At 50.9% G+C, this 21,789-nt stretch overlaps 1 protein-coding gene across 1 annotated transcript in view; it reads left to right on the top strand.

Moving 5' to 3' along the window:
• Window positions 1-16,932, top strand: part of CHRDL2 (chordin like 2) — a 33,450-nt gene extending 16,518 nt beyond the window's left edge. Inside the window, 9 exon segments of the mRNA XM_079104456.1 lie at window positions 2,970-3,010; window positions 3,012-3,113; window positions 5,402-5,495; window positions 7,648-7,703; window positions 9,711-9,879; window positions 10,907-11,101; window positions 11,424-11,597; window positions 15,790-15,882; window positions 16,529-16,932. Coding sequence (XP_078960582.1) covers window positions 2,970-3,010; window positions 3,012-3,113; window positions 5,402-5,495; window positions 7,648-7,703; window positions 9,711-9,879; window positions 10,907-11,101; window positions 11,424-11,597; window positions 15,790-15,882; window positions 16,529-16,608 — 1,004 coding nt within the window. The 3' untranslated portion in view covers window positions 16,609-16,932.
• The last annotated feature ends 4,857 nt before the right edge of the window (window positions 16,933-21,789 follow it).

Raw genomic sequence — 21,789 nt, 5'->3', positions numbered from 1 at the left:
AACTTCTCATTCTTAAGTTGGTGTGCAAGGCAGGAGGCAGAAAAGTGGAAGATAGCTGGATGAGACGGGGCTTGTTTGGCCTGTTGATTGGAGCACTTGGGCTCCAATCTCTCTCTGGCTAGCCAGAGGGCCAGGGAGTAGACACACTCTGGGAAGTGAAGGTGAGTGGTCTTGGGCTGGAAGTCTCTTCTCTGGGTCCATTTTCAGTTGCTGTAACGAAATACCTGGAACCTGGGTATATAAAGGTTATTTAGCTCACAGTTTTAGAGGCTGAAAGTCCAAGATCTGGCAGCCTCCTCACTTTGGCTTCTGGTGTAGTCCCTCTTGGTGGGGTCACAATATAGCAGAGAAACAGATAGGAAACTACATGCCAAAGGCAAGAGCATAGGTAGACTCACTGTATTTATTTATTTGTTTGGTATTGGATTGAACCCAGGGGTGCTCTACCACTGAGTTACATCCCCAGTTCTTTTTATTCTTTCTTTCATTTTTTTCTGGCTTCTATTTTTTTTAATTGTTTATTCTATTTAGTTATACATGACAGCAGAATGCATTTGAATTCATTGTACACAAATGGAGTTTAACTTTTAATTTCTCTGGTTGTACACAATGTAGAGTCACGCCATTCGTGTGATCATACTTGTGCCTAGGGTAATGATGTTTGTCTCATTGCACCATCTTTCCCTTCCCCCTGCCCCCTCCCTTCCCCTCATTTTCCTCTACACAATCCAACATTCCTCCATTCTTCCTTTACCCCTCCCCCTGCCCCCATTATGTGTCAGCATCCACTTATCAGAGAAGACCTTTGGTCTTTGGTTTTTTGGGATTGGCTTATTTCACTTAGCATGATATTCTCCATGTTCTCCAATTCCATCCATTTACCTGCAAATGCCATAATTTTATTCTTCTTTATGACTGAGTAAGATTCCACTGTATACATATACCACATTTCTTTATCCATTCATCTATCAAAGGGCATGTAGGTTGGTTCCACAATTTATTCTTTATTTTGAGACAGGGTCTCGGTTACAAAAGTTCTCACTAAGTTGTTGAGGCTGGCCTTAAACTTGTGACCCTCCTGCCTCAGCCTTCTGAGTTGCTGAGATTAAAGGCGTGCACCACCATGCTTAATAACAACTCACTCACAGGAACTAACTAGGTCCTACATTTTTCTCTTCTAAGAGCAGTGCCCCCAATGACCTAACCAATTCTATTAGGCCCCACCTCTTAAAGGTCATGCCATCTCCCAAGACCATCTCCTGAGAACCAAACTTCCAGTTCATGAACCTTTGGGGGACACACTCAAATTCTAGCCCAAATCATAGTAGTCCTGTATGGGGGCCTTCACAATGACCTCCCTGGGCCTGGGAGGGACCAAAGAAGTTGGTGCCTATACTCCAAGTCTCTGCCGAAATTCAGGGACTCTATTTGTCCTAATGCTAAATGTCTCTGATTCCATGATTTTAAGACTAAGAGCCTCTCAGTCTGGGATACAGGAAGCAGAAGGAAAAGAGAAGAGAGATGGTTTGAGAACAAGCTGGCACAACCAAGTAGCCTATGAGTTACCAACTTAGAAGGGACCAGTGAGATGCTGAGGGGAGAATCAATGTTCAGAAACATCAAGAAGGTGACAAGGAAGAGGTTCCCTACGATGGCCTCAACTCTGGGCTGTCCTGTGAACTGCAGCGGGGGTTCGTGTGGAGAGGGGCCCATTTTCTAAATGGGAGCCCTGGAGGGCCTCACGAGTCTGACATGGCTCTGGGTTCCTCGGGGAGCAGAGGCTCTCAGGGTCACCTGCTTAGTGAGGACACTGTGCCTCCTCCGTGTCTGGTGCTGACTCCAGGGCCCTCACCTCCTGGCTGACTGTGGACGTCCCCATGCCTTGGCCCATCCCTTCCTACCTGAAGGCTCTTCACTCTGTCTCCACCCTCTGTCCCTTCCTCTGCTTGGCTCTACTTGTTCTTTTATTTTTTCAGTACTGGGCTTGAACCACTGAGCTACATCCCCAGCCCTTTTTATTTTTTATTTTGAGACAGTGTCTCACTAAGTTGCCCAGGCTGACCTTCAACTTGCAATCCTCCTGCCTCATCCTCTCACATCACTGGGATTACAGGCAGGTGCCACTGCACATAGCTTCTCCTTGTTCTTCGAGACTCCGCTTAACCCTCAGTCTCCCTGGGGAGCCTTCCCTGAGCTCCCCTCCACAATGGAGGTACGGGCATCTCTGTGCAGCCCCTTCTGTGCCACCACCAGCCCCAGCCCTCGCCATTCTGCAGTTTTGTTGCTATGGCTTGTCTTTCTCTCCCATTTACGTTGTGGGTCTTCTGGTGGTAGGATCTGGATGAATCTTGGTCTTCACTCCATTCCCAATGTCTTACATGGTGCCTGGTCAGGGAAGCTGCTTAGTAAAGGTGTCCTGAATGAATGAGTTGTCCCAGCCTGGAGGCTCAGCCTCTACCCAACTGACTGACTGGCAGGTGATGGGGAGGGGGTTCTGGCGGTCGGTGAATGGTGGAAGTTTATGCCAAGCACAGGAACAGTGGAGATCATTCCAGCTGACTCTGAGAGGATGGGGACTTTATATCCTCCCACCTGTATCCCTTGGCACCTAGAAAAGGACCTGGCACCAGGAGCTGCTGCATAAACACCTGTGCGCCTCAGTGGAGCTGAGGCTTCCTGTCTTTCCTTCTCGCTGTGGTCAGGGCCGGCTCAGACACTGAGGGCTGCAAGGCTGTGGTGGAGGGTTGTGAAGAGAGGAACGTGGTCAGATGTCCGTGATAGCAGGACCCCTTGGTGGGCTGATGTGGAGAATGGCTGGGGAGGCAGAGGCCAGGGCTCAGTGTAAATGCCAAGAAGAGATAAAATGCAGAATTTTCAGAAGAGTGGACAAAGCTCTTAGGTTCTGGTAAAGATCTTAGGTTCATCTAAAACCTCGTTTTCTTCTTCCTCCTGCTCCTTCCCACCTGCAGAACCTCATACCCCCTCTGGGCTCCGTGCCCCCCCCAAAGTCCTGCCAGCACAACGGGACCACGTACCAACACGGAGAGATCTTCACTGCCCGGGAGCTGTTCCCTACCCGCCTGCCCAACCAGTGTGTCCTCTGCAGCTGTACTGTAAGACCTTCCACTGTCCCTGTAGTGTCCAGGCCTGGAAAAAGCACAGTATGGAAGTGGGTGGGGCGCATTAATTCCCTGGTCTTAAAATGGGAGGCTTAGAGGGAAGGGAACCCCTGGGGCCTGGGATATCCCGCCTTATCTGGGTCAGGTGACCTTTCTCTGGGCTTCCACATCCTCCCGATCTTCCTGTTACAGCACTGTCACTGGTGCTGAGTGACCTGTTTCTGCCTCCCTCAGTGGGCACTGCACCCCTGGAGAGGCAGGAACATACCTTTTCCTGGGGGGCCAGTGCTGGGGATGGAACCCAGGGCCTCACATATGCTCACAAAGCTCTGCACCACTGAGCCTCGCATCCAGCCCCGAACATACCCGTTTTGTTTGTGTCTCTGCTGCTCTTGGCCCAGGGTGTGGCATACAGAAAATGCTTATAAAAATCACAGAATGAATGAGTGAATGACCATTTATCAGTCCTGGGACACAGAGGCTGGGCCAGACAGTAGCAAATGGAATTTAATCTGAAACTGCTTAAACTCCCCCTGTCTGTATGTAGTCAGAGACAGGCAGGGCAGACTTGGCAGAATTACCAGGGAACAGAGAATGGCCTGGAATGGCTTGGCCTAGAAAGTCTTCGCCCTCTTGCCCAGAGCCCTCTAGATGGGGCTCTCTTTCACATCTAGAGAAACCTCTGCTCCTCTGACCTCTTTGTTAGCTAATCATCAAACTTCTCTGGCCATAGTTGCTCTGAGTCCAAGGGGAAGTCTGACAAGGTGATCTCTCATGCCCTCTCTAGAGGAGGTCTCAGAGACCAGGTCTGAACTCCAGCTCTGCTTTGGTTCCTTGTGCGATCCTGGGTGGGTCTCTTCTCTCAGGCCTCCCTCCCCACCTCTTCAGTGAGAAGACCCCATCAGTCTGAGGCTCTGAATCCAATCTGTTGCTACAGAGCAAACAACTTAAAAATACCTGGAATGACTATGTAACAACCTTGAAAGTGACCTGAGCCTCTCCCAGTAGTCTAGTACATTGCACCATTAGACTCACAGAAATGCCATATATATCTATCTATAGAAGATAGAAGGAGGATATTACGATTCCTATTCTGTTTTAAAAAATAACTATATTTTCTTCATGTATTTTCATGTGGTTGCTGAGGATTGAACCCAGTGCCTCACATGTGCTAGGCAAGCACTCTGCACTGAGCCACAAGCCCAGCCCACTATTTCTATTCTTTAGATTAGCAAACTGGAGCTCAGGACAGTCAAGTGATTTATCTAAGGTCATACAGCTAGCAAAGGCAGAGCCAGAATACAGACCTAGGGCTACATGACTCCAAAACCCCACGTTCTTTTCCCTGTGTCACACTGCTTCCTGTGTAGAGAGGGCCTACATTAGGACAGGTATGTGAGAAGAGGCAAAAATGATGGTAGTAGGCTGGTGAGAATTTTCTAGTGATACCTCTGTCTATTCTCCCTGGATACTAGGGTCCCCCCCTTCTTTCTTCTCATTCCTGCTTATGAGACTGGCTCGACTCCTGGCCTCATCTGAGGGATAGGGATCCTTTCTTCTCAGACTCACTGGGAGGAGCAGGGGAGGACTCAAGGTCACGTCACTTCCTCCAGGAACACTAGCCTCACACTGGTTTTCACAACCCAGATGGGTATGCCCCCATTTCACAGAGGGGGAAAGTTGGGTCCAGAGAACAGAAACCCTCACCAACGTCATCTGGTCTCCTGCCTCCCAGAAGGCCCTTTGCCCTGTGGTTTTGCCTTTCAAGGCTGGTCCCAAAGTGGGAGGCCAAGGACTTTCAGTAAGAGCAAGATGAGCCCCAAGCATCACCATCATTCATCTGGACCCCCACCCATCCTGGGGCCCCTGTCCCAGGCCAGGGGAGAAGGATCTTGATTTCAGTAGGAGAATCTTAAAGACTGCGCTCCAGTCCATTCTGCCCCAACCATCTCTCCAACTCATGAACCAGGCCCTCCTTGGGGCTCCCCTCATCTGCAGGATGGGAACAACCCCTCCTCACAGGTTGCTAGGAGAGCCCAGAGGAGACTAGGTGGGGAAAGGCTTTAAAAAAGGAAGGAAGATATTACCTTCAGGGCTGTGGGGACATCCCCCTATCCCCCAGCCCCAAGCTGGCTGGACCTTGCCCAGGAGCCTCATGCTCTCCGCCCCACACCTCAGAGGAGACCTCCAGTGCATTTGCTCTCAGGGACCCGGGCTCTCGTAGCCCCAGGGCTGGTCCTCTTCAGAGCTCATTTCCAGCCCCCATTTGTTCTGTCTGTCAGGAGGGCCAGATCTACTGTGGCCTCACGACCTGCCCTGAACCTGGCTGCCCTGCACCCCTCCCGCTGCCCGACTCCTGCTGCCAGGCCTGCAAAGGTGAGTCTGTACCTAGACCTGCCGGTCACCCTGGCCCCTACTCCAAGGACTAACCATGGACTGTCAGAGCTAGGAGAAGCCTGAGGGGACACCCAGCATACAGTAGACCATTTCTCCAGGGCAGAGGTGGCTTAGCTGGGACTCCTCCCAGAAAACAGAGCCCACTGCAGAGGCCAATGTGCCATTTACATTACTATCACATCCCTGGAAGCGGGGAAAGGGAGAGTGGGGCAGAGCAGGAGAAGGAACACAGGGACGTTTGGGAGCTGACCTGTGCTTGGCCAACAAGGTACCTTGTGCTCTAAGTGGTCTTCCTAGAAAAGTCTGGGGTGGGGCTGGGGTGCAGTATAGCGGCTACCTATGCACAAGGCTCCGGTTTCAATCCCAGCACCAGGGAATAAGAATGGAAGGAAGGGAGGGAGGAAGGAAGGAAGGGAAAGAAAGATAGGAAAATATGGGGGTGGCAGAGGAAGAGGTAAGAATTTATCTACCCATATATCAATTCCCATGGGTCAAAGGTTCAGCCCATGATGGGGAATTCCTTTACCCTTCCCTGTCGGTGCTGGGTGCTGGCTGCTGGGTGCACTGGGAGCAGCAGGCAGGAGTGAAGTGAGGTAGGAAGTCAGGACACAGGCCACGAACAGGAGGTGCAGGCCCAAGGAAGGGCACTGCTAGGTTGAGGACACATTGGCTGGAGACAAGGGACACTGCTGTAGTGTGACAAGTAGACACGTCCCTACAATCAGATGAGGCTGAGAGGAGCGAAAGTGGCACACGAGCAGGAACTAACACAGGCTGGGACTATGTCTCTTCCTGTTTTCCTCAGGGCAGGGTGGGGCACAGGATTGGGCTCACCAGGGCTCAAAAATATGGCTGTCAGGCAGAATCCAGGTAGAATCTCTGGATGCAGAGAGGCCTACACATGGGCTAGCGATGTGCAGGCTGGGCTTGAGCAGAAAGGAGTGGCCAGACTGCTCCCTGTGTGCTGGGTATTCAAGGACGGCTTCTTGAAGGAGGCAGTGCTCAGGGCAGGGGAGCGCTTCACTGTGAAATGGTCCAGGAGTCAGGTGACTCCAATGTAGTCCTGGTTCTTGAGCTAACTCCCCAAATTTCTTGTCTTCTCTGGGCATCAGTTGTGCCCAGAGAAGTTGGGCCTGTGTTTGCCAGCAGATATTCTAACTCCAGTGTCTGAGTCTGGGAACCAGGAAAGCTTGGTGGGAGCCAGATCGTAAAGTGAGGGCGGCCTCGGAGAGAGGATGGCACCCAGGGCTGTAGAAAGCTTTGTGTGCTGGTCCCCTAGGGGAGTGGCAGCTAGAAGATCCTGGGGTGTTCAACTGGAGGGGCAGGGTGGAAGAGGAGCTGGAGAATACAGACCTGGGAGTGTGTGGTAAAAACCAAGGCCTAGTTCTTGAGTGTAGCTGTAGGTAGGAGGAGTGGCTGCCCAGAACACTGTAGCTATACTGGCTGCAGGAATGGGATTCTGGATCCTTGGACCATCCACGATGCCTCAGTATCCCAGAGAGGCAACTTGTTTTTGTTTTTGTTTTCTGGAGACGGATGCTATGTTGTCTAGGCTACTCTTGAACTCCTGGGCTCAGGGGACCCTCCTGCCTTATTCTCTCAAGTAGTGAGCTACAGGTGGGTGCCACTGTGCCTGGTTCAGAGTTGACTTTTACATAAAGACTAAGCAAAACCAGATGCAGTGATGCACGCCTGTCATTTCAGGGATTTGGGAGGCTGAGGCAGGAGGATCACAAGTTCAAGGCCAGCCTCATCAGCTTAGGAAGGCCCTAAGCAGCTCAGCAAGACCCTGTCTCTAATTTAAAACTTTAAAAAGTTGGGGATGCAGCTCAATGGTTAAGCACCTCTAGGTTTAATACCCAATATAAAACACACACACACACAATGAAACCAAACAAGATGCTCTGGTCTGGTCAAGCAGTCCTAATGGTGACCAGGAGGTCAGTGTGGGAAAACAAGGAAGCAATCCAGAATGAGGGGAGGCTGAAATGGGAAGTGGGATGAGTTACCCCTGGGAAGAGGAGCCTGCTGGTAGGCTGGAAGGAGCAGAGTCTGTGAGTGGGGGCCTCAGGGCCAGAGTCAGCAGGGCTGAAGAGCTGAAGGCTGACCTATCTTCCTTTTGAGTTTTCAGATGGGGCAGGTGAGACATCAGCTGAAGAGGACACCATGCGATCACACAGTGGGGCGGTAAGTACACAGCTTTACCATAGCAGGGTGGGGAGAGAGGCTGATATCAGGGCCTAAATCTGCATCACTCATAGCTCATTCATGCCCTGGGTCACCTGTTAGCCCCCTCCCTCCCCGCATAGTCCAGCTCCTCTCCCTACACTCCTGTCATGGCTAATGGGCCAGGAGGAGCCTGAGAGAGAAAAGAGGTAGCCGCACAGGGTAGGAACAGGCCCTAAACCCTGAACTTCCTTAATTCCCTCTTGTGAATCTCTTCGACACTGTTCCATCCATCCTGTCCTCAGGCTGCTTCCAGGAACATGTTCTCCGGAGGGAATGACCTCTGGTTTGGGCCAGCACCTCCCCTCCCCCGCCCCAGTTCTTGGGACACTGGTTCTTTGTCTGGGATCTACCTCTCTGTTTTCCCCTCCCAGTCAGTCTACAGTTAAGATGGGCTGAACTGCTCTCTCTCTCGTCTGAGAAGGAGGAGGTGGGAGAAAGGGCCAGACACTGACTCAAGTCCCCACTTGGTCCTCTGTGCTAGGTCTCCAATGGGAACAACCCCACCTGCTCTTTCAGACTGGGTCCCCTGAACCCTGGGGCACTGGAGGCTGGGTTCTTCTTCCCAGAGATCCTCGGGAGTGCTCATGACCTCTCCTCCTCTGCCAGACCATCCTCCTTTCCAGGCTGGACCTTCTCAAGTGGGGGCCTGTGCCACAGGACCTGAGCCATTCCATCCTCTCCCTAGGAGGCAGTGACTTCAAGCCCACCCAGGCTTAGTTCCAGGCCTGGAGCATCAACTTGCTGGATGACTTGGGCAAGTCACCACATGGGGAGTGGACTCTCTAAGTCCTTCCTGCCTCAGTTCCACTCAAAAAGCCTTTTCTGGAAGATTTCTGTGTGCCTGGTCCTGTGCTGGGGTCTGGGACAGTTTCTACTCTGGATCTCTTGTGAGCTCAGTCTCTGGCCTATGAAAGAACTGACTTAGGGACTGTAAAGGCAGGAATGGGCTTTAGCAGAAGGGATGTAAGTGACTCTGGGTCACGAGGGCAGTAACAGGCTTTGCTCTCTGTCCCCACCCACTTGTTCTTCTCCATGGCCTGGAGCAACCCAGTTCCCAAACTGAGCTGCAAAGCTCCTGCCCCATAAGCTGTCCTCACTTCCCACCCTTTGCTGTCACTGCTAGCCTCCCGACATCTGATCTGGAGGGGCAGGGCCTTGGGCTCTTGGATTCCAGGGGCTCAAGCAAAAGAGACCTGAGCTCTGAAGACTCTCTCTGGATGCAGCCTGCTATTAGTCTTCTGCCTGTAGGATTTTGGGGCCTACTGGGATATTCTGAGGCCCATCCTTTTGTCATATCACTTAACTCTTCTCAGACAAAAGAGAATTTCCCAGTTTGTACCCTTACTATGTACTCACCTTTTGGTTTTTTGTGTTTTTGTTGTTGGTGGTGGTGGTGGGTTTTGTTTGTTTGTGTGTTTGTTTTTTGGCACTGGGAATGGAATCCAGGGGCATTTTACTGCTAAGATACATTACTAGTCTTTTAATTTTATTTATTTTTAAACAAAATTTTGACACAGAATCTTGCTCAGCTGCAGAGCCTCTAAGTCGCTGGCCTTGAACTTGCAATCCTCCTGCCTCAGCCTCCTGAGTTGCTAGGATTATAGGCATGCACACCATCTTCACCTTCTGTTTCTCAAACTGAAGTTCTCTATATCCTTCATCTTGTCTCCCAGATCAAGACCTCAGCAGCTTCTACTCACTCCAGCCCCAAGCTCCTGGCTCTGACAAGGCCTGGGAAGGACCTGATGGAAACTGGATTTCCAAATCACTATGCTCTGAGAGTTTTCAGAGATCCACAGAACATCTTAGACCCCATCCAGATCTTGCTATCTGGAGCCAATCCCTCCCTTCACTGGGAAGTCTGCCGGTGTCCACCCTCAGGCCTCTTGCTGCAGCCTGGCCTGTGGCTCCTCCCCCACAGTGGACCATTGCAGTCAGTCAGTGAGCTGTGTTCTTCTTTTGCAGAGACGTTCCCAGGATCCATGTTCAGGTGATGGTGGGAGAAAGAAAGGCCTGGGCACCCCAGCCCCCACTGGCCTCAGCTCCCCTCTGGGCTTCATCCCTCGTCACTTCCGACCAAAGGGGGCAGGCAGTACAACTGTCAAGATTGTCCTGAAGGAGAAACATAAGAAAGGTGGGGGCTGGACCCTCCTCCAATCTGTTGATGGGGGCAGGGGACCCAACTGCTTCTACCTCCTGCACCTGCTACTCTGGTTCCCCAAACAAAACTTGGTCATGAATTTATAATCTTGTAGAATATCAAAACTGAAAGTGCCCTTAAGGTCAAGGGTCTAACCCCCATTGACAGGACCTTGAAGTGCACAGTGTTGAATTAGAGATAGAACCAGTCCTAGAACAGCACAACAATATTGTTTTGAGCCTCTGTCATGTCTTTTCTGGTAAATGGAAGAGACAGAACAGAGAGATGAAGAATGGCCTGGGGTTGTGGCTCAGGGGTAGAGCACTTGCCTAGCATGTATGAGGCACTGGGTTCGATCCTCAGCACCACATATAAATAAAATAAAGGTCCATTAACAACAACACAAAGAATGTGCTCTGCCCTCAAGTGGTTCATGGATTAGCTGGGAAGACAGACATGAATAAATTAATATGAAGCAGTGCTGAGCAAAAGTTTGACAAAGGAAGGAGGGAGCTGGGCTGCAGGAAGACAGTGGGGTTAGAGTGGGGGAAGCCATGACTGCATAAGGGGACAGGGGCCCCACTGCAGGGCTCCCCCACAGGTGGAGACGGAGGAGCCATGTGGCTACCAGATCCCAGCCCATTGTACAGATAGGACACAGGTGGGGAAGGGGAAAGGGACCTGCCAGAGCTCATATGATCAAGTGTGACAGAAGTTAATCTCGGTTCTCCTACCCCCAGGCCAGCCCTCCCCTTGCTTCCCGAGAAGTGCCCTGAGGCTAGAGGAGGGCTGTCCATCTTCAGCTAGTCCCTACTGGGCATCTCAGCCCTGGGTGCTGAGATGGGGGGATACCAGGGTCAGGGGACAGGTATTATACCCTGGCCTGCACTTTGCAGGCAATGTAGCTGGTCACACTGATGGTGGGAGGGAACTCCTCCAGGGCCCATCCCATCTGCTGCTGGCTCAGAGAATCTAGAGGGGTCCAAGATGCTGACCCTTCCCGCTTCCTGTCCTCATCTAGCCTGCGTGCACAGTGGGAAGACATACTCCCACGGGGAGGTGTGGCACCCAGCCTTCCGCTCCTTTGGCCCCCTGCCCTGCATCCTATGCACTTGTCAGGATGGCCACCAGGACTGCCAGCGTGTGACCTGCCCCACCGAGTATCCCTGCCATCACCCTGAGAAAGTGGCTGGCAAATGCTGCAAGATTTGCCCAGGTACAAGGAAGTGCTGGGAGCAGGGAGGGCACACTCTCCCCAGGGCCACAGACACTCGGAACATCTCAGACCTGGAGGTGCACACACTCAGAGCCACAGGATGCAGGGTTTATAGATGCACAGGCTAGAAGCACAGGAGTGGAAAATGTCAGACTTTAATAGAACGATCAAATGTTATAGTAATAGACTCAGGTTCCTGATATAGATGTAGAATCAAATAATGTCTGGACTCCATCAAGTCATAAAATCTTAGAACCTTAGAACTTTCAAGAAGAATAGCCAATGCTGATTGAGCACTTCACGAGTTCCTTATCTCATTCAGAGGACAAAGCAGACAATGGCCACAGTGAGATCAGTTCCACCAGGTGTCCCACAGTGCCCGGCCGGGTTCTTGTCCACACATCGGTATCTCCAAGCCCAGACACCCTGCATCGCTTTGCCCTTGAGCATGAGGCCTCTGACCAGGTGGAGATCTACCTCTGGAGGCTGGTAAAAGGTGAGCGGCTCACTCTCGACCGGGTGTACCTCTGAACTTTCCCCTTCCTGTCCTCCAAACCCCAACGGGCTTTAGGGATGTTTTGTTGATCAGGTGCTTTTGGATGCCCTTCCAGGTATAAGAGTCCCTGATTCCAAGAAGCAGGGAGATCAATTTCGTCTGTGATTCTCTTGACAGTTCTGATAAATTCCCTCATTGAATTGCCAAGGCCTTGAAGTGCTCCCTCTCCTGGGGGGAAAGGGTTATTGCACCTTGCAAGGAGCCTACCCTGATGAAATCAATAGTTTAATGGTAGGATTTTAATCACCCGTGAGGGAGACCTTTCCAGGCAGGACAGCATCCTCAAAGCGCTAGGTCTTGAGGCTAGTTTCACTCAGCCTTTTCTCAATGGTGGATCCTATCACTTCAAGGTAAGCTAATGTCAGAACATACTTCTCATTCTGTGAGAAAATTGCTCTATTTAATAGGCTGCTTATATCACCAAGTGAAGGGTTGCTGAGAGTTTGGTTTTAAGGCTTTTCTTAAAAAACCTAAGTCCCTTAGGTAGAGTGAAACATTAAACCATGATTCAAACTAAACTTTTTAAGTATGAATTAGTGATAAGATCACTTTCCTCGACATGGGTTTGCCTGGGGGAGTGGGGTGGAAGAGGAAAAGGGAATGATGATAAGAATGATGACTGATAATGACAATCAATGTGTGTCGCACTTTAGAGTTTATAAAGTGCTTCCACATTCACTATTTTACTTGATCCTCAAAGATCCTGAGAGTTAGGTATTATTGTCCCCATTTTACAGATGAGGAAACTGAGGCTCAGAGAGGTGAAGTACCTGGCCCAAGGCCACACAGCCAGTAAGTGGAGGACGGGAGCTAGAGCCCATGTCTTGTGACGTCAGATGCGGCTCTTTCCCTGCTCTACTCTGCCCCCTGTCGTAGGAGGAATGGACGAAGAAAGTGGAGCTGTTCAGCCTGGAGAAGAGAAGACTCAGGGGGCCAGGACTGCTGGCTTCATGGCTCTGAAGGGATGCCCCAGGCAGAGGGAACAGCCATATACTGAGTGATCACAAGGGTCAGACCACAAGCATGGGCTTTGGAATATGGCAGACCTGGGTTCAAGTCCCACCTCCGCCACTTCAAATCCTGATTCTGCACTTTCTTAGCTGTGTGATCTTGGGCAATCACTTGACCTCTCTGGACCTCAGTTTTCTCTTTTGTTAATTGGGAAGAGGGGTTTTGGAGGGTTAAATGAAATGATGTAAGCATAGCATCGGACTTATAGTCAGTTCTGCAAATGTCAGTTTCCTCCTCCCACCCCATGGGTTGGTTAGAATAGCAGAGAGGCAGGTTTCTTATCACTGAGAGGAACTTTCTCATAGTCCAAGCCTTCCAACAGAGGAAGGAGGGAGTAAGCTCCGCTTAGGGGCAGAGAGTGAGCAAGACCTGGTTAAGGGTCTGTCCTTTCATTGTTTTGAGTTTTAAGATTCTATGGGTCCCTGGACTGGTGCTGGCTGCATGTTACTCTGGGCCTCCCCAGAATCCACACTCTCCAAGCAGGTGCTGAGGCCACGAAAAGTAATAAACCCCAGGCTCTGTCCTTAGGAATGCATGGCTTAGTGACCCAAGTGCAGTGGGAGCTAATGGGGAGCTAAGCTGGTCAGGAAAGGCTCCCAGAGATGGGCCTCCACAATGTAGCAGGGTGCAAGGGACTTAAGAGAGGCAAGAGGGGTGCTTTGCAGGCAGAATGGCAGTGGCAGCCCCAAACTCTGGCCCCAGAGCCTACGATCATGTTCCCTGTGCTTGCTGCACTGCAGGCACCTTGTAGCGGGCACCTTATTAAATCCTCAAGAGAAATCTAAGGGGTATGTACAAATGCCCATTTTGTGGATAAGAAAACTGAGTCTGAGAAATCAAATAACTTGCTCAAAGTCACACAATTTAAACAGTAAAGCAAGGATTCAAACCCAGGTCTGACTGTCCCCAGTGCCACCTCCACAGAGGTGACTATGTTTTTTGGAAGGTGCTAGAGGAAGGCCAAGGAGTGCCAGGATGGCACAGCAGGGGTGTAGCTCAATGAAGTATGTGTGGGACTCTTCACCTTCACAATGCCAGGCCACCCTCCTGTCACTACCATGTTCCAATCTCCTGAACCTTGAACTGCCTAAACGCTACTCCGGTCGCCCTGTTCCCTCCCTGTCCCAGATCATGAGTCAAAACAAACACTCTTAGGGCTGACTGTCAGGGGACACCGATCAGTGTCCTATAAGAGGGGTGTGAAGAGTGAGCAGGAGGGAGCTGAGACCGGTGTTAACAAGGCCTCCCCACGAGGGCCAGCCCCAGGCACCGGAACCAGAGCAGAGAGTTGGCCTAGTGGTAAGGACCTTGGAGATTCTGGAGTTTCAGAATCGGGAAGACCTCAGAGGTCTCAATTCTAAGCACTGCTAGGAAGGAAATGCCCCTGCATCTTCCTGATGGCCTCTGGTCCTGCTTGCACGTGCCCCCAAGTGACTCAGTCCCAAGACTTTGAATGGCTCAGCTCAGGGACAGTTCATCTTCATAATGAATGGTACCTGTCCTCTTTTCTGGAACTCATCAATTAAAGCCAGCTCTGCCCTGGGGGACCACGGGGCCCGGCTACCCTCAAACCTGCACTGCCCTTCAAAGGACAAGAGACACTACCATGACCCTCAGGCCAGCTCTTGGTTCCAGGTCAAGAGCCTAATCCTCTCCATTATACTTTACAAGCTATAATGCGGGCACCCTCCCTCATTCCTGTCACCCCTCTCCAGGGGCAGGCCTGTGCATAAGGACCTGTTCCTATCTCATCTCATGTTCATAACTCTGATGTAGCCCCTGTACTTTTGGAGTTATATCCTGGTCCTTGATCTCTGGGCTCTGAGTCCCAAGGACTGTGCTAGGTGTCTGTAGAGATGGCACTGAGGACAGTTTCCTAGTTCCTAAAACTTAGTTCTAGGATCAGTATTTTGTTTGGGGTCCCATTCTGATTCCCATAAACCTGCTTAGTTCTTGGTTTTCTTGAAGGCAGTGCTGGCTTAACAGAGGTCTTGCTGGTTGCATCTGTTCTTTTTGGCCAGAGGCCTTGGTGGATAACAGCTGGTGCCATGTCACAGTCCATGTGCTCAGAGCCTGAGTGTCATGTGTGGTGTCAGTGGCCAGCTCCCCACAAACTGCAAACATCAGGGGTCCAGCTATACTTCTCTCCTCCTTGGGGCCTCACCTAGCCTAGGTACACATGTATTTGTCCATTATCCATCCATCCATCCATCCATCCATCCATCCATCCATCCATCCATCCATCCATCCATTCAGGGATTCATTCATGCTACATCCTGATATAGGCCAAGCTCAGGACCCAGAGGGGAAAGCCCTCTAGAAGCTGGAAGTCTGGTAGGGACATTGAAATAGACATAATAGTAGCACAAAAGCCAAATGCTGTGGGTGTCCCAAGGAGGAAGTTCTCGGTGCCTCGGGCTAGATTAGGGAAGATGTAGCAGCCAAACATGGTGGATGGTACCTCTGGCAATGGGAGAAGTAAAAGGTGCAGAGAAGGTGTTCCAGCAAAGTGACTGGCGTTGTAAAGGCTTGGCCCTCAGGGAACTTAGGAATTTGCTTAGAGTTGGACCACATGCAAGGTACTGCCACTCAGCTCTTGGGTGACTGAGTAAGCACAGCAATTGATCTTTACCATACATTCTCTGCCCAGGGGAAAGCTTGACCAGTCTATGTGGGCCAGTCACCTGCCTCCCCCTACCCTTCCCTCTCTCTGTCCTGGCACTGTAGCCAGGTTGCTGTGTGAAAGCAAATGGTGCTGGTGAAAGGAGCAGGGTCAGCAGAAAAAAGAGGCTATAGGATGTGGGTCTTATCTTGGAGGTGATGTGAAGGTCATGGAAGGGGAATGGCAGGGTACCATACGATGTCAAATGGCCACCATTAGGATTATAGTTTAGAGGGACAATGAAAGGGGTTAGGCTGGAGTAGTGAGTGGGGCAGGGCAGTGGGGGTCTGAGTGAGGAGAGTGACAGCAAGCAGATTGAAATATTTAGGTTCGTTCCACAGGATTTGGTGTCTGATCAGAATGGGGGTAGGGGAGGGAGGTGGCTGGGTTGGTTCTAAGTCTAAGTCACTGACCATAAGGTCCTGCTTTCCCTGCTCATGCCCTTGTCTCTGCCCTCAGGAATCTTCCACTTGATTCAGATCAAGAAAGTCAGGAAGCAAGACTTCCAGAAAGAGGCACAGAACTTCCGGCTGCTCACCAGCACCCAGGAAGGTGGGACCTTGGGCTGAGGAATGGGGCCTGGGAGGAGAGCAGAGTAGAGGCAGGACCTCTTGGGGCGTTCCCAGGCTGCTGGTGCAGGAGGAGGGGCTGTCAAGGGGGGGGTGGTGTCGGCCACAGACGTCAGTTCCCAGCACAGAATCCAGTGGGCGGCTGGGCCAGATTTCCCAACTCGGAAGCCAGAGAGGGAAGGTGAAGTAGAGCTGACTGGCTTTGGTCTTAGTGCTGGGGATGGGGGTAGAGGGACAGAGCTGTAGGAGGGAGGACTGAGCCCCCAAACCCTGGTGCTCCCGCCCTCTCTACTAAAACATTCCCCATTGAAACCCTCCTAAACACTTTCCTTGACACCTTAATTTGTTCTGCATTACTTTTAAGAAGATGGACCCAGGTAGGGCTAGGAGAGGAAGGTCACAGATGGGAGTGTTACCAGCAGGGGTCAGGAACTTGCCCAGTCCTAAAACACAGGTTGTTTGAAGGCGGAGTCATGGAACAGAACTGTATGATGTGGATTTCCCCTCTGACCTCCAACCCCTGCCATGCAGCTCCTCCTGCCCTCAGCTCCCCATCCCCTATCCCCACCACTGTTGTATGCATGCGCACACACGTTCCCCTCCTCTCTCTTTTGCCTCCCTCCATACAGGTCACTGGAAAGTCTTCCTAGCCCAGACTCCAGAACTGAAGGTTACAGACAGTCCAGTCAAAGTGACCAAGAGCTTATAACAAAGACCTAAACAATTGCAGATGTGAGCTTTATCATTTTTGTTATTATATATTAATAAACAAGAACCTGCATTACCCCTCACCCCTGTCTGCTGTGTTCAATGCAGCTCTTCCAGGGACTCTGCAAGGTTGGCCCAGTATCCCTATTTTATAGGGGTGGAAACAGATCCAGAAGGGGCAGAAAGGAGCCCCAGTCCTCATGGTAGCTTACCACTGGAGCCAGGGACAGTTCCTGCAGCCTCCCAGCCCGGGCCCTTGTCTGCCACAGTACCCTTGTCTTCTGCCCTGCACTTCTTCTACCCCCAAGCCTCCTACTAAGACAGCTCCTGCTTTTACACGTGCAGTTCCCTCCCCAACCCCAACCCTCCTGGCCTCACCTAAGTGGCACTGAGCCCAAGAAGGCGTACTGACTCAGTTAGCCAAGTGGGTGGTGAATGGAACCTCAAAGCACTTACCCAGGAGTCAGGGGCCCTCACCGTCTTCAGTCTCTTGACAATGATGAAACTGAGTTTAAGGAGCATAAGCAATATTTGCCAGAAGGCACAGAGCTGGTTTGTAGCAAAGGTGGAACTGGAAGCCAGGGTTCCTGCTCCAGGCGAGTGCTTATTCCCTAGTTCCATGCTGGGATGAGTGTTAGAAGCCCAAACATTCTCCCCTCTCAGGAGTTCCAAGGCTTTGCAGTGAGATAGCCAACTTGGCACCATGTAATGAGAAGAAGAACTAACACTTATAACTAAGGACAGATCAATAATTAATTCTGCCCACATGCACAAGTCCTTGCCATATCAGAAATGCTTTAAGACCCACGATTTCCTTAAGGTGAGCAGTATAGGATTTGTCCCTGTTGTAGAGAGGAGAAATGAGACTCAGGAAGGGTGATGTCCTTCCCAGTGCCTCACAGTGTTTGGAGTACTGAAGCAGGACCAGAGGCTCTGGTATAGTTGGTCTCAACTTCCCGTGGCCACAGCTCCCCTTGGCCACCCTGCCCAGGCCTGTCTGAAAGCCCTGGAAAAAAGGTGGACAGGATACTTATGCAGGCACTTAGAGGGCCTGGCAGCTGTTCTCATAGCCTTGGTCTCCAATCTAGGGTTCCTGAGGTCTAGAAAGACTGTTAAGTACCCCACCAATGGCACCCTCACTGAGCAGGGATGGGTGTCCAACTTCCTTGAGATCCCTCTGCCAGCCCTAGGGGCCCTGGTTTGAGACACTAGGATTGGAGTAACATGGCCAGAACTTTACCTTCATCCTCTGAGTCAGAAGACATCTACCTCCTTCCCTCATAGCCTCTGCCTGTCCCTCCTGAAGAAGACTCCTTACTTCAGCCTGCCTTGCTTCCACGCAGGCTTAACCTAGAACTTGGAATGGGTTCTGAGCATCCCATATTCAACTGAGCACAGGAATAAGGTCCAGTGGTGACTCTGGTCCTCTTATTTTTTAGTTGTAGAAGAACACAATATCTTTTCTTATAATTTTTTTAGTCGTCAATGGACCTTTATTTTATTTATTTATATGTGGTGCTGAGGATCGAACCCAGTGCCTCACACATGCTAGGCCAGTGCTCTTCTACTGAGTCATAACCCCAGCCCGACACAATCTTTTTTTTTTTTTTTTAGGTGCAGGTGGACGTAATATCTTTATTTATTTTTATGTGGTGCTGAGGATTGAACCCAGTGCCTTGCACGTGTGAGGCAAGCGCTCTACACTGAGCCCCAGCCCTAGCCCATCTGGACCTCTTTCAAGCTAGCTTGGATGTGTTCTTCTAGTGCAACTTTCCCTGACACCAGCCCCCTCCCCTCTGCTAGAGGGTGGTCTTGGAGGCAGGGCTCTGCAATGGGGATGCTTCAGGGTTGGGACTGGATACAGGGAATGGATTTCCCTGTATACTTATCCTGATGTTACAGCCAATCTGCCATCCTGGTTTCTTCGATAGGCTTATCTGAAGCCTGTGCTGTGCACCCCGTGTTCTACTGTGGGAGTGGCACATCAACCCCTCCTTACTTTGGTCTGGGCTTTCCTCAGTGTGTGAACACAGGCTCACTGTGTTAATCTAAGCAGCTCTACCATGGCCTCAGACTGCTCTAGGTGTCTTCTCCTTCCATCATTCATTCATGAAACATATTCTAAGCCACTCGGTTTGACCTTGTGCTAGACCATTGACAGAGCAAGGAGTCAAAATTGCCCTTCCCATTCTGAGGAGGCCTCAAGTCTTTAGGGGATGGGGGAAACAGAAGTGTCATGACACCTAAGTGCTGAGGGTGGTGATGGCAGGGACTGTGGGAAGTATAGTCCCCAGCCCAAACTGAGGCAGTTTAAGACAGCTCTGAAGGACGAGGAGGTGGAAAAGGGGTAGGGATGTCAGGCATGCGAGGTGATGCATACCTGTAATCCCAGTGACTTGGGAGGCTGAAGCAGGAGGATCCCCAGTTCAAAGTAAGCCTCAGCAATTTAGCAAGGCCAGCCTCAGTGAAGCCCTAAGCAACTTAGTGAGACCCTGTCTCAAATAAAAAGGGCTGGGGATGTGGCTCAGTGGTAAAGCACCCTGGGGTTCAATTCCCAGTCTCAAAAAAAGAAAAACCCTCTAGAAGGATTGGTGATAGCATGTGTAGAGAAAACTCTGTAGAAGATGAAAAAATAGGGAGAATCACAAATAGCTCACTGTTGTTAGACAATAGTTTGAGGCAATGGGCAAAGGGAAGTAAGGTTGCCTACTGGCTGAGTCTCTGACTTCATTCCAAGGGCAGTGGGGAGCCTGGGTAGCACTTCAGTGCTGTGGTCAAGATTTGTGGTTTAGAAAGCTAGAAGGGGTTGGGAGATTGGGAGAAAGAGGCTGAGACCACGTAGGAGGTAGTTGTGGGAATCCATGTAAGGGATGAAAATGGCCTGGCAGGAGGGAGGCCATGGGGAAGGCAGAAAGGGTGACCGACTGGATGCAGGAATGAAGGAGAGGGAGGAGTCAGTGTGCATCTGGAGTCTCACCTGGTGAACAAGGAAAAGGACCCAGAAGTTTCAGCTGGGCACATCTGGAGTCTCAGGAGACAGTCTCTTTGGGCATATTATGGATCAGGAGAGAAGGCTGGGCAGGAGAGATGGAGAGTTGGGCACTACTGGACTATAGGTGGTAACAAAAGCCAGGGGAGAGACTGAGAAATGAAACCAGAAGGGGACAAGGACAGAGCCCTGGATATCAGCAAGGGAACAACTGCGAAAGCCAGAGGGAACATAGGAGGAATGGAGGCTGAGAAGTCTGCTAGATGAGGCCTTAAAGAGTTCTCTGTGGGCACAAGAGGGCTCTGGTGGCCATGGCAATCAGCAATGTCCAGGATTATTGACAGGGAGATTGCTGGGTTTTAGGGGGTAGGGTTGAGGTAGTATCTGGGAATTGAGGAAACTGAAAAGTCTTTTAAGTCTGGCACTAAAGAAAAGCCAGTTGTGGTGGTGCATGTCTGTAATCCCAGCAACTCGGGAGGCTGAGACAGGAGGACTGCAAGTTTGAGACCAGGATCAGAATTTAGCAAGACCCTCAGCAAAATAGCAAGGCTCTGTCTGAAAATAAAAAGGGCTGGGGATATAGCTCAAAGCTCCCCTGGGTTCAATCTCCAGTACTAAAAACTAAGCAAGCAAGTAAATAATAAATAAAATGAAAGAAATTGGCAATAAAGGAGAGAGGAGGAAGAGTGCCTGGGTGTGCACATGAGGTGGAAGAGGAGTTTTCAATGGGAGATTCAAGCCAGTCTCAGTGATGAGAAGAAAAAGGAAAGAAACAGAAGTGAGGAGGGAGGAAGGTAAGGTTCAGGAACTTGCTGTGTAACCCTGGCTTGTCTATCATGACAGAGATGGGGAAGAAGGGAGGGGTAGTCTCCAGGGTTGCCCAGCTCTCCCCCTCCTGGGGCTCCCCATGGGTCCAACGAGGAGTTCCATGGATCCACTGTCCTGCCTGGTGACCAGTGACATCCCTTCCCATATGCATGGCCACTAGTAAACAAAGCAGTTTCAAATTCATTGTCTCATCTGATCCCTAGGACCAATAAGGTGGGGCTTATTAACCATATCGTAGAGATGAGGACATTAAGGCTCAGGAAAAGTGACCAACCAAGACCATATAAGAGCAAATGGAGGAGTTGGGTTGAGGACTATGATAACAGTATCCTTAAAAATTCCAGAGCTCTGGAGGGGGCCAGATCCTGGGCTGGGTCAGGTATAGCAGACCTGGGCTCAGAACCTCTATTCCACTTGACCCTCCTGGCCCCCAAACTGAACCATCCTATTACAATGCTAGGCCTGGCCTCCAGGTTTCCTGGGGATGCTTCCTCCTCCTCTTCCTGGAGCAGCTGTGAAGCTATGTCCTCCCATCCCCCAAGAACATGGGGCTCTGGGAAATGGCAGTATTTCTGAGAAACAGGACGTGGCCTGTGGTTTGGAGCTGGCCTGGGGGTGAGGGAAGGCCTGGGGCCCCACCAGGCACAATGGCATCTCTCTCTAGGGCTGGCACAGCAATCCTCCTTCCTTTGTCCTGGTCCCTGGATGTCACCCCTGCCTGCCTTTTCCTCCAGTCAGTTCAGGGAAGATGAGGAGGAGCTTGGCTAAGGCTGGAAGAAGCATGAGTTGGTGCAGGCTTTTCTACATATGAAAGTTTTCTCAGACTCTCTAGAATTAAAACCTGGATCTTTGGGCCACAGCTTCAGACTGGTTTAATGGCCACATGAAATCTGATGTCTCTCCCTAGTCCCACTTTTATCTCCCTCTGGCACAAATTAGAGTTCAAACAGCAAATGAGAGTCTGGACTACGAATGGAGCCTGAGGGTCTGATTCTGAAGTTTGGGCCTTCCCTCCTTCATGGCACCTGTCCCAAGGATGAGGAGACCAGCCTTCTTACCAGCTCCTCTGCCGCCAGACTCTCTCTTCCCCAGAATGACCTTTCAAAAGCAGATCTGACCATGTCTCTTCCTTGTTAAGGCCCTCTTTGCATGACTTTCCACTGCCCTCAGGATAGTGTCAAGCTCCCCCCTGAACCTTCCTTGCCTGTCTCCTGTGGCCTCTTCCATCCAATCCCCAGCTTTGTCTCCCAGTGTCCAGTGTGCTACACCACCTGATCAAGTTGGGATGGACCTGGGCTCCGGGAAGACCTGAATCATAGACTCTGATAGATACCATCAGAAATGTTCTCTCTTTATTCTCAGTTC

This window comes from Sciurus vulgaris (assembly GCF_902686455.1).
Source record: "Sciurus vulgaris genome assembly, chromosome: 11".
NCBI classification, from domain to species: Eukaryota; Metazoa; Chordata; class Mammalia; order Rodentia; family Sciuridae; genus Sciurus; species Sciurus vulgaris.
Note: the sequence above shows the minus strand (reverse complement) of the source record. Positions and strands in the feature narration are given on the sequence as shown.